Source organism: Callorhinchus milii, unplaced genomic scaffold (assembly GCF_018977255.1).
Source record: "Callorhinchus milii isolate IMCB2004 unplaced genomic scaffold, IMCB_Cmil_1.0 Scaffold6, whole genome shotgun sequence".
Taxonomy (NCBI): Eukaryota; Metazoa; Chordata; class Chondrichthyes; order Chimaeriformes; family Callorhinchidae; genus Callorhinchus; species Callorhinchus milii.
Genome location: NW_024704747.1, coordinates 25,164,303 through 25,177,810, shown reverse-complemented (window position 1 = coordinate 25,177,810; position 13,508 = coordinate 25,164,303). Strand labels below are relative to the sequence as shown.

Sequence of the window (13,508 nt, the reverse complement as noted above, 5' to 3'; positions counted from 1 at the left end):
AATTGGGATTTTCCACCGAGCAGAGCCATGCAATCTAAAGTTTAAGAAACTGATGAGGACACTTATTGCACTTATCTTGTTTAAGGCAAAAGGTTGTCTGTGATGGATGAGCCATGTGTCTCTTCCTTTAGAGACACAGTCACAAAGGTTTAGAGTAAAATGGGCTTCAGTCTCCAAGAAGCCATCTCTTCCAGAGTCGAAGAATGTGGACACAACTTCCGCTTTCACATAATCTTGAGAGGGTGATTCGCTGACTTTATAGAGAAGCCTTTTCAAACCTCAGCAAGTCTGTTTCACTTATGAAATCCACTAATGGCATAGCATGATTGCGCTTAAAGTCATAAGACCTTCCACGATGACAATTCTAGGCTCTTGGCTCCCTGGCCCACCATCAGATAGTGTTCTTGATCCTATGTTATGTCCCACTGAGTTAAGCATACCTCATTTTATATGGAGGCAACACCTTCATTTTAGTGGCACGGGCACTAGAATGGGGGTAGACAGAGCACTAAGGCTCTCCCCCTCCCTCTCCCCCTGGCTCGTTGTCAGACTCCACCACTGTGAAGGACTCTGGGGCACTACTCTGTGTGAAGGAAGCTATATAAATGCAAGTTGTTGTTGTTGCTGCTGTCGTTGTAAGGCATGTAAATAGTACCATTGAGAGATTACTCACCGGCTATAAGCACGTATATCAGACACATAATAACCGTAACATATTCTTTTATTTACCAAATATGATTTATTGCATGTTCACATGTATGCCATTGTTATTGTGGTCAGTTGCTGCAATGTGGATGTAGGGTTAGTTGTTATTTGTTGCTATGGAGGCTGAAAGACACTAACTAGAGCTATTGCTTCCTATAAAGAGCTATAATGACTAAGCAGGATACGGTATTCTGGAAATTTAATTAGCTGCAGCACCTTGAGAGATGTCAAAAGAATGCTTTTGAAAGTGCCATACAATGAATTGGGTCCCAATATTCCAGGTTTCAGTTTGGTTCTCCTCAGACCGCTGGACTTCTTTATCTATTTGGATTTTCTTGTCAATGGCAAGTGGTGAAGAATCTTGGAGTTCGTGGCTGGATCATATAAACGGATACCCTCCAATAGTCCGGCTATCTAAATCCTTGCCGCAAAGCACTGTATGATCCTTGATCTCCTGGATACACTATATCGTTTGGGGCAGGACATGTGCATGCGACAGCCAGGATAGGATGGTGGAAGGCAAACTGGATGGTCCTTGGTCTTCTTTTTCTTATGATCCTATCTTGTTGCAATCCTTCCATTGGGGCCAAAGGATTTATTATTGAGGTGAAGCTCCAATATACTAGCCTGAGCTCCAGGTACAGTTTAATGTGGAGAGTCCTTTCCATCTGTGGCCTTGTTCGTTCCTTTCATCCCTTTCCTTCTTTGCTGGAATCATTTGACTTGTCACTTTATGCGCATGCAGAATTTATTGGAATGCAAAAGTGTTTAAAATATTAAATACTGTGCGTTTTAAAATCAGAATAAAGCCACAGGGGTTGTGCATTGTACTCTGACTTTGCTGCTTTATCGGCAAAAGCTGCTCTCCTGTTAATTGGGCTGGAATATGGTCCTAAATTCTCAACGCTCAAGAGAATTCATAAATATAGTTCTACTGCAGTCTCATTGATCTTTCAATTGGAAGAAATGTTCCAAAACCTTAAATTGTCTGAGTACAAGAATAAAAAGCTGCTGGAAAAAAGTACCATGTATTAGCTAATATTTGCAAAGTTGGAAAAGTTTGACTCTAAAATCATTCTGAAATGTATTTCTTTTACATAGATTACCTTTGGTTGGTTCTTCTTCAGAAGCGATTGTGGGTGTTGGTTTTTTCCCAATCTCGGGAGCTGTAAAGAAATTGAAAATATAGTATGTGAGCGAGTTTGAAAGCCGCATAGATTCCAAGCAGAATGTTAAATAAAGAGGGTTTAGCAACATCTCCACCTACAAATTCGAAGTGAACACAGACACATTTCTGCTTCATCCAATTAACATAAACAGCCTGACCTATTTTGCGTTGCTTTAGCTCTATAACACATGGGATGTTAGAAAGACCTCCATCTGAAGGATTGTACCCACCGAAGGATGACACAAACATGGTGATTAATAAGCAAAGGGAAATTAAAAGGAAAAAATTACAAACTGCGATAAGAAATAATTTTCTATGGGAAGTAAAATATCTGTAAATGAAGAAATATCATGAGGACGAAATTTAAAATAGGTTGTGAGCTTTGTACCAGCGACACATGATGTTGAGTTACTCTCATCTGTTTACACTACTTTGATTCCATCACAGGTTTCACAGAAGCTGTGGACTAACTGGTTCATTCTTCTAGGTAACTGTCGGCACTTATTCATTTTGAAATAATATTTAGTTCACATAGAAAATCTAAAACACTGACAAAGGTAACTACCAATAACACTGACAAACAAATACATGGGAACAATTCCACACAGGAGAAGACATAAAAGGAGTAATTGGCTGGCGTACGGGGAAAAAGCAGGTAATTGGGACTGAATGGATTGTTCTTTCAATGACCTTCTTCTGGGGTGTAAATTTCTATGGTTGTGAACTTCGCCTCTCCATCCAATTCTCAAGATTCCTTCAATGTGTCTATCTCTAAATCTTATAACAATGAATCTTTTCAGTTTCTACCACCTTTCAGATGTATCCATCTGGCCTTGTAATGTTAAAGATTTTAAGTCTACACTTCCCAATTAAACATCACAACGCCCTAAAATTAACGGAGAATACTTGAATACTTTGACTGCTAAACATATTGATGGTGAATCTGATGCAATTTGTTTTTACAACCATTTGGTTGTAAAAGCAACAGCAAATATATTAGCACGGGAGTGCAAAACAAAAAAAACATCAAAGTCACAAATTCTTTCACAAAATATCCAGAGTAAATACTCTTCTGAAACTAAAGAAAGTGCTAATGAAACAAAAAGACAAATGAGATGATAAATTGGTAAATGGAGACACTTAAAGTCAGTGATAACAGCAAAACAAGGAGATTCTAGAAGAAATTGTGCAAAATTCCAGAACTTTTCCAGTGAATGTGAGATACAGGAGTTTGGGTTGGTTAAAATAGTTCTTCTATTTTAATTTATACCTTTCTCTAGAATCATTTCCTCTCTTTCTGAAGGTACGTCGTAATCGGTTTCTTCACCTAAAATCTTCTCGTCATCTTCAGGGACTTTTAACACAAAGTTTCAAAGCGTTGTGAAACATGTAGACAATTCACGCACAAGAAAAGACGCACAGGAGATGCAAATGTCACGACATGTTGTGGGCACATTAGATGGTTATGAATGTGGTACAAAACTTCAAACGGGAAAACAAGACTCAGTTTAGACACAACCAAAGCAAAACTCACCAAACAATGAAAATACACACAACACAGAATGTGTAAATGGTGAAGAAAACCGAATGGAAATACAACAAGTTAGTGGATGAAGTCTGTGAAAGATTGTGGTAGAGGATTAGTAATGAGCCTGACTGAATTAACTAGGTTAAGATATGTTGCCAGCTCTATACCTGGAGTAACATCCTTACCTCCTGGAACTTTGATTGGAACTTTTTGAGGGACGGGTTTCTCGGTAACTTCAGGCACTTTAAAAAGATTATTAAAATCACTGTGAGCCATGTTCATTTTTTTAAAAAACACGTGAGATAAAAAAAGTATCAAAATCAAGAAACACGTTCTTAAAAGTGACCTAACAATGCACAATAAGTGTTAATTGTTAAGTTAACAATAACAGAAATTAGTTTTGCGTTTGGTTTCTGCGCTGCGGTAGTGAAATCGCAAAAAAACAAAATGGAATTTTCAAAATAATGCTGACATTATTGGCAGAAAAGAAAAGCAGTCTTGTGAGCCATATAAATATGGAAAATCACATTTGAAAGAAATTGGGAAAGGAGGAATTCTAAGTCTTTTTTCTGCAGATTCAACAACTATACATTGTTCTAAATAACATGCGTGTCTAATACAGCTAATTCTTAACATAAGATTCCCTTATAAGCAGGTACCAATGTTATGCTGTTTCGATCTTGAAACTGTTATTGTTGGCAACAATTTCACATATGTGGTTCTGCACAAATTCAGTCTGTAATTAATATTAAAATAAATCTTGCTATTTTAATGACGGCTGGAAGAGCAAAACTCAGATTATTATCATGTGATTTTCTACGCAGTTGAAAAATGCATTTCATATAACTTCAAAACTGAACACTTAGCACTTATAATCAAGATAATGCTTGTGACGTAAAAGTTGATAGCATAAAAATAGGCAGAGCAAGGCGTAATTGGCAATGGTAGAAATGATAAAGCCAATAAATGAACTAGCAGGTTACCTGTAAGAGAATAAAATGCTTATTGGCAGCCCACAAATGTAAGATGTACATGTCTGTTATGTACCTTTAGGTCGAATGGTCATTTCTTTTTCTTCATATACTTCTGTATCTTCTTCATCTTCTTCAGGCTCTTCAACATAGGCTTCTGTATATTCTTCAAACGCTTCTATCTCTTCATCAAGTTCTTCGGTCTCTTCATCATATGGTTCTATTACTTCATATTCTTCCTTATGTTCTTCATATGTTTCTATTACCTCATATTCTTCCTTATATTCTTCATATGCTTCTATAACTTCATATGTTTCCCTGTCTTCTTCATAAGCAGGTTGTTTTGTAACCTCAGGGTCTTCAACAACAATGTACAGTTTAGCGCAAACAAGAATCACTGTTGTAAAATCTTATGCACTCACGTACTACGCATAAACAGAACGAGACACTACTTATTTGACATGAAACAAGTCAACACAGTGAAACGGCATAAACGTAGTCAACGTGTAAAAGAAAATACATTCTAATGATAGCACCGACTGCATCAAATAACAATTAACAAACACACCTAATTCTTAATAAAAATTTACTTGAGATAGGGTGGATGATTTTGATACCTTTTAGAGGCACAACTTGTTTTCTTGGTGTAACAGTGATTGGTGTCACCTTTTCAGATGTAGGCTTCTTTACATCTTCCGGCACTTTAAGGAATATGATTTCAAATTCAGACCTTACTATCATAATGAATAACACAACGTGTAACATAAAAAGATAGGACACATAAATGGTAACATTAAAGGACAGGACTCATAACAGGTAACATTAAAGGACATGAAACACAACAGGTAATATGGAACAGTTGGTTATATTTTAATTGTTGCATTTTATTGATTTTAAGTGTATTTTATTTTAATTCATCATGTGCTTTTTTCTTTGTTTGTTTGTTTCATTCACAACAAGCTCTCCAAAGTAGAAATCCACAGCTTGGCGAGTGCTGTTCAAAATAAGAAATCAGCTATGTCATGATATAACTTTGTTCTGAGTATTAAAAACATTGTGTGTGTTGGCACTTAGATATACATTGCTAAAACAATATAGTGCACAGCAGTATATTAATAAATAGTTGTTTGGGTCTTTAGTAAGGAATTATTCAAATCGATTCCTTGCGTTTTCATGGATGTGCAGAGAAGTTAATGAAATACCAACTTTCCAAAACAACGACGACAACATTACATTGAGCACTTCCAACACAATTCGTGATAAACACAACAACACCAACAACAACTTGCACTTATATAGTGCCTTCCACGCAGAGTAGCGTCTCAGAGCGCTTAAACAACAACAACAACAACAACAACAATAAATGACATTTGTATAAGGCCTTTCATGTCAGGTGGATGTCCCATGGCACTGGATGATCACAAGACAGATGACAATGATCACAAGACAGATGACAATGATCACAAGACAGATGAAACATTCATTTTTTTTAAGACTAGACACGCCAATAGAGTAAAAACATTACATTAAAGTCATCAAAACAAAACAGACAGCAACCATTAATCACAAACAAGAAGAATTCTGGTCAAGCAGGAGGCTGGTCTGCATATTTTGTACCTTTTTTTGAAATAATTGCTTCTTTTCTTGAAACGCTGATGGGTGCAGGTTGTACCTTCTTGTCAACTTTGGGCACTTCAAAGAATATTATTTTTTAGGACAGATGTACTAAGGAAGCATTGAACAACACAAATACAAGACACAATCACACACAACAGACAGACATAAAAATAGCTCCTGTACGTCAAAGCTACTTCTTTATACTGTCTGAACTATGCAATTGACACACAGACATTTTCCAGATCAACATTAAAAGGCTTGAGAAAAGCAAATTGCAGGCCTTACTTGCTAAGCGTCTAGTTTAAACAACTATAAACTATTCCAAAATGGAAATCATGTCCCTTACTGCCTAAGTGTATGTAACAAAACAAGGAATGGATTATATTTATATTCAATGGAAAATCGCAGAAACAAAAATCAAACAAATATTCAGGAATGTTAAGGGGTGTGCTACAAAATGTAAAGTCAAATGAGCTAAAGGGACGTCTTCATCCAAACGAATCCTGTGATCTTGTGATGCTTGTAATACTGCTTCTATATTTAATCTAAACTTTCCTGTAATAATCTCCTATTTTCTACAAGATAGATTAGTTAATTACATTATTCTACCTCTCTGTTTTCAGGTGAAGTAAATCTATATATGTTTTTTTCATGTGAAAACACACAGTTAATTTTTTAACAAAAACAGTCATCCATAGTTCCAGAACAGACACAATGTCACAATAGTTAAGACAGCTAAGATGTTGTGCACAAAAATCTCCAATGAGTTACAAAGAGGAGTTGCAAGAGTTTTCGTAATGATTCTTTTGAAAAACGTTGATGTGAAACATTGCGCTGACTTATTGTTTTACCTTTCGGTGCTTCTTCTTTTCTTGGCACAGGTTTAAGTTGTACAGCATCAGGCTTCTTTGGAACCTCTGGCACTTCAAAGAATATGCTTAGATTAGACTTAAATTACTTAAGGACAGTAATTCCTCCACACTTATTCAACAAAACGACACTCACATCACACCACACCCACGACATCATTAAAACACCAAAAGTGGGCATTTTGCACAACTAATAAAAAGAAAAGATATTAACCAAATTATTATCAAATTATATCCAAATTATCAGGAAGAGAAACATTATATTGTAGATCATTGTCTTCATGGATAAAAGGAATCTTTTGTTTATGTATAGTTTCCAAAATAAATGCAAGATGTATAAAAAAAGGTCTTCCTTATAGAATTATATAACCAGTAGTTCCTGTAAGAATTAGGATAAATCTTGTGAAACATCTAATGAAACAGCTAATGAAAGAAATCAATGAAGCAACTCAGTACCTTTCTTCTTAGTTTCAAATGTGGTCCAGCTGAAAATAACAATCCTTCCGATGATGAAATGCTAAGTCTCTTTTTGTCAAATAGAATTGAAAATAAAGTCGCATAAATGGGAATAAAACATTTCCCACATCTGTCGATCACCTCTCTCATTACATTGGTGCATCACAACTATGAATACGCCTGGTATTGACACTTCCCTGTACCTTGACAATTTATAACCCCGTTCTACTTCCTTATTTCTTCACCTCTGGTCTAGTTTGTTCCATTGCCTTTTCACTAAAAAAAAACTCTTTGCTTGCAATTCCTATTTGGGTTTGAAGTCCTTGTTTTGAAGATACGATCAAATTCTATAGTGCACCCTCCTAATTGCAGACAAGAAACTAACAAGGCTGCAGACAAGATAAGTTGTTCTTTGTTTAACAAACAAGCACAACCAGCATGTGCTTATTTGCGATAATAATAATAATAATCCTTGCATTTGATATCTGAGGTTGCTACAGGTTCTGGTCAATCTCACTGGCTTCACTCCACCAAATTGTGCTGCTATCACACTTGTGCTTGAGCATGACTGCAGGGCAACGCTGACATTTATTATCCTCAATGGCACCAGAACGCAAGGCCATGCAGGAGGACATCTGAATTCACCGCTGAGATAGCAGTGGTAAGAACAACACTGTGCAAATATGCTAAAGCTGGACCACATGGCACTGAGATAAAATGGAATATTAATACTTCATCCTCAACAAGGCATTTCCTTCATATAATATAAATCAATAGAGTGTTTCCAAGATTGAATGAACGTTTTTTGTAATTACAAAAACGTTGGTTTTATTATAAAGAGGGCATAAAACACTGGGTTAATTTCTGTACCTTTAGCTGCATCTTTCTTGGGAATAATGATCTCTTTCTTTGGAACAACAGCTGGTTTCACTTTTTCAGCAACCTCCTTCTTGGGAACTGCTGGCACTTTACATAAACAGAATTACAGTTTCAAGATTAAGTATCTTCATTTATGTACACAGTGTTATGACGATGCGTTAAGGTAACATGAGCTACAAAGGACAAAACTCGAGCAGAAGACGACATTTTCCAAATCAAAAGATCAAAATTGTTGGACCATAAATACCAGTTGCGAAATACCTTGCCTTCCCATGAAAACGTGTTCTTTTGAAAAATTTCCACGTGTTTTTGTACTCCAGAATTTGTTATTTTCAGACGTAAATTTGGAAAAAGCCTTGATTGAAATCAGCGCCCTCTCATCAACAGAAATTTGCAGTGCTCACACATATTCAAGGTCTCAAAATTCACCAGACATTTAGCTGATATTGAGCAGTTGCTTTAATATCAGGACTAAAGGCAGGGCAGTACAGTATTAATGATCCATTCAAATAAAATACACAGGCACATCACAACGTACAAAACAACACAAATGTGAGATACATAACAAATACAATGTAAGAATAAGACTGGAGAATCGCCCATGTGCTTCTGTACCTTTGGCTGGAGCAACTTTGTCTTTTGTTGGCACAGCTTCTGGTTTCACCTCTTCGGGAACCGGCTTCTTGGGCACCTCTGGCACTTTAAAGAACATCATTTGTACGTGAGACTTGAGTCATTCATGAAAATATAGACAACTTTTAAAATACGTATCCCCTTCCCAACCCAAGAGCCCCTCCCCTCAAAATGATGAACAAGTTAGCTCACATTAAATAGACATGACAAGATAAAATGAACATGACAATTTTCTAGCTTGACAAAAAAGACAAAACATTCTGCACGTAATGTGCTGCTTTGAGGCAGTGATCATTAGTGGCAATTTTCTGTATTCCAAAAATACAATAATCGTTGTTTTGAACCAAGTTTTCATACATAAAATCAATTAATATAATAATTGTCGTTACATTTGAGAGAGCGCCTTATCACATTGTCAAGGCGTCTAAAAGCGCTTCACAGAATATGCTGTAAAGTGGATTAACTGTGTATTTTGAGGGCAAAACGTGGCAACCAATTTGTGCACAGCAACGACTCACAAACAGCCATGTAGTGGGTGACCAAATTTATGTGGGAGATTGTTGGCCAGAAACTCCCTTCTCTTTTTGAATAGTGCTATGGTATCTTTAATGTCCACCTGAAGAGACAGATGGGACCTCGGCTTAATGTCTCGTCCACCTCCGACAATGTATCACCCCCCCCAGATCTACATTGGAGGGTCTGGTCAGACTATGGAGATTCCAAGTCTCGATGTGAGTTTTGAACCTACAATCTTCTGACTCAGAGGCAAGAGTGCTATCACTGCGCCAGGCTGACACAAAAAAAATTCTATTGTATCCAAATCACAGTAATCAGAAACAAGCATTTGCTGGTAAAAGAAAGCGGGGAATTGGGATGAAGGAGGTGAGAGTGTTAGTGCCATGGGTCAGGCTGGTGGGCCAATGGCCTTCTCCAATTCCTAAATATTAAGCATTGATTTCCATTGTGGCTTTGGCTGTATTTAGATAATGCAAACTTCTTAATGAATTCAACCTTCCAAGATCCTACTTTGTCCGACATTATATTCTAAGAGGATTTGTTTTTAAAATGACAATAAGAGGAGACACACCACATCACAAAAGAGCACATGAATAGACAAGGCAATTCAACAATAATTGCCCCATCATAAATTGTTAGTGAGCACTGAAAGATGATCATGAAAAGTAGACGACTTTTCATTGTAATGATAAGAACAGGATTCAACGCAACAAAAGCACGAATGTCTCACATAGAATCCTTCTGTGAGTTTTTGTACCTTTTGTTGGAGCAATCTCCAATTTTCTTGGAACAATGACAGGTTTTTCTTCTTCAAGAGCAGGCTTCTTAGGAACCTCTGGCACTTTAAAGAATATTATTGTCTTAAAATTAGATTATTTCATGAAAGTCCACATAACAAATTTAAACAACTGGAAGACAAAGTGAATTAGACTTGACGGACAATGATGACAAATGATTAACACTTATTTGTGTGTGTACTGTGCTAATACTGGCAATTAACGCATTGCCTTACACATGGGGTAAGGGTATTTCTGTTAATCAATCAGATTTGCTGATATAGTTAAAATGAAATAGGATTTACCTTCTTGATAAATTAAGCACATTTTTATTCTCTCAGTTATTTTATCGACACTGTTCCAAATACAACAAACTAGTTCTCAGTGCCACAAAAGGTACTATTACTTCTGGTTCCTGGTACCCAAATAATATTAAGCTTCACTACACCTTGAAAAGTTAAGAAAAAAAACAATTCAATGGAATTTTATCATACAAATATTAAACAGCTAATTTTCTGACATGTTCGCGATAATATGTGATAGCACGAGTGATACACACAAATTTCAAACAAACACTATTATCTGTCTCAGCGAAACAGAGCTGCACATGACTACAAATAAACATAGATAAAGGTAATGGGATGAATAACAAGAAGCACCAGAAGGTTTCTGGCTGTGATTGATGAGAAGATTAGGAATGTAGAAAATTGTGCTGAATATCGTGAAAAGAAAAATGATGGCACAATACATGTGAAGATTTGTATAAATCCGTGTGTGTACTTTCGTACCTTTGGCTGGTTCAGCTTCTTTCTTCGCGACAGTAACTGGTTTAGCTTTATCAGGAACTGGTTTCTTAGGGGGCTCTGGCACTTTAAAGAAGATTATTGGTTTAAGATGAGATCCATTCAGGACAATTCAGATCGAAGCCATTTGAACAAACCAAGGCAACAGGTAAGAGCACATAATAGACAAAAGCAGCACAACATGACATCCATTCTTGAAAAAAATATACTTAAAACTAAAATCCCTTAATGTGATGCAACTCCTAATTTGAGTAGCAATTAGCAATAGTGGGCATATTTCTGCAATCATTAATTAACATAACTATGTATTTGCTAATTTGTTTTGTATCATTTCTATCATTTTTAGCTATTGCAACATCAAATTTCCTTTAAACTAGTAGCATGCCATATGAAAAGGAATGCTTTTTCTCTCATACAGCATAACCAAGCGATTGTTGTAAAAGCCTGAACAATGCACATGGATTGAAACCAAACATAACAGAGTAGCACAATTTGGAGAATGAATATGGAGGAGGAAGAGCTGCACATGACAACAAATAAACACAGATAAGGTAATGAGAATGAATAACAAGAAGCACCAGAAGGTTTCTGGCTGTGATTGGTGAGAAGACTAGGAACATAGAAAATTGTGTTGAATATCGTGAAAGGAAAAATGATGGCACAATACACGGGAAGATCTGTATAAATCCGTGTGTGTACTTTCGTACCTTTGGCTGGTTCAGCTTCTTTCTTTGCGACAGTAACTGGTTTAGCTTTATCAGGAACTGGTTTCTTAGGGGCCTCTGGCACTTTAAAGAAGATTATTGGTTTAAGATGAGATCCATTCAGGACAATTCAGATCGAAGCCATTTGAACAAACCAAGGCAACAGGTAAGAGCACATAATAGACAAAAGCAGCACAACATGACATCCATTCTTGAAAAAAATATACTTAAAACTAAAATCCCTTAATGTAATGCAACTCCTAATTTGAGTAGCAATTAGCAATAGTGGGCATATTTCTGCAATCATTAATTAACATAACTATTTATTTGCTTTTTTTTTCTGTATCATCTATCATTTTTAGCTATTGCAAGAACAAATTTCCTTTAAATTAGTAGCATGCCATATGAAAAGGAATACTTTTTCTCTCATACTGCATAATAAAGCTATTGTTGTAAAAGCCTGAACAATGCACATGGATTGAAACCAAACATAACAGAGTAGCACAATTTGGTGAATGAATATGGAGGAGGAAGTTGCATTGAGTAAGTGCCAGAGCTGTTTAATGGGCAGAATCATTAAGAATGAAATGGTTTCTTTTCAGCGATAAGAGCAGGAATGCATGGTAAGCAGAAATATTCCTACGAAATTCTTCAGTGCTTTTTTTTTTACCTTTCACAGCAGTGCCTTTTCTTGTTAGAGTGACTAGTTTCTCTTCTTCAGCAACTATCTTCTTAGAAACCACTGGCACTTTAAAGAACATTATTATTTTAAGATAAGATTCATTCAGTTTTGAGAGTATTTAAATATATGAAGATGATATGAAACCTATATGTCAAGTACTAGTTTTCAATGTAACTACTGAATCTGTACAATTGTCAGTTGCTGCCATTGTTAAGAAACTGGTACAAATCAAGATATTTCTGCAGTAATCGATTACCACAGTAGCATTTGCTGTAAATTAATTATTTTCCCACTATTTTTACTATTAATTTAGTAAATGCAATGATCAAGTCAGCATATTATCCCAGTTTCATGGTTTAGTAATACATTAAATAACTGATACAATGTGTTATAATAATAATTATTAGACTATCATAATAGATAAGGCTAGTGGCATTATAGCACAAATGGTGCATACAGAAGCAAAAGATCATCTGGATATTGCAACAGGGTAAATGAACACACATTAATGGACAAATACAGAGATGACAAATAATATTTGGATAAGAAGAAGCACCATTCAAGAGATTATTTTCATTATAACAGTAAGAAAATGTTGCAGTAAAATAGCTGACAGGAAATATTTTATACCTTTCACTGAAGGAACTTCCTCTCTGCTTTGAACGATGATTTCTTGATATTCTTCTTCAAAAGTCTCTTCATGAAACTCCATCACTTTGAAGAATATTATTGTTTAAGATACAAATCATCCAAGAAAGCACAAGCAATTCCGAATGGTTTTAAAGTAATTAAGACAAAGGGAACATATGAACGCGATACACTTAACAAACACAAAGTGATGTTATGTCATGTGACAAAGACAATTGGGAACAAAAAGGACAATAACTTAATTTTGGCAACAAAACAGAAGCATTTAATAATGGGGATCTTTTAATGAGCTTGATAAAGCAGCCAACATCATTTTGTTTTTCACTGATTTTATATTATTTTGAATAATAATCCTTGCATTTGATATAGCGCATTATCACGTCATTGAGAAGTCTCAAAGCGCTTCACACAATATACTGGAAAATGGTTTGACTATGTATTTTGTGGATGAAATGCAGCAGACAACAGCTGTGTCCCAATTTCAAGATGAATTAATCAATTCATTAAGATTTTAATTTAAGGTTTTGATTTAAGAGATGTGGCCAAAGATTTT

The 13,508-nt window shown here is 35.8% G+C and overlaps 1 protein-coding gene across 1 annotated transcript in view; it reads right to left on the bottom strand.

Annotated features, from left to right (window-relative positions):
• ttn.1 (titin, tandem duplicate 1) overlaps positions 1–13,508 on the bottom strand; it is a 227,881-nt gene that overhangs the window by 106,616 nt on the left and 107,757 nt on the right. The window contains 13 exon segments of the mRNA XM_042336317.1: positions 1,812–1,871; positions 3,587–3,643; positions 4,449–4,730; positions 4,990–5,073; positions 5,990–6,064; positions 6,841–6,912; positions 8,185–8,280; positions 8,809–8,892; positions 10,100–10,183; positions 10,907–10,987; positions 11,629–11,709; positions 12,296–12,373; positions 12,938–13,021. Coding sequence (XP_042192251.1) covers positions 1,812–1,871; positions 3,587–3,643; positions 4,449–4,730; positions 4,990–5,073; positions 5,990–6,064; positions 6,841–6,912; positions 8,185–8,280; positions 8,809–8,892; positions 10,100–10,183; positions 10,907–10,987; positions 11,629–11,709; positions 12,296–12,373; positions 12,938–13,021 — 1,218 coding nt within the window.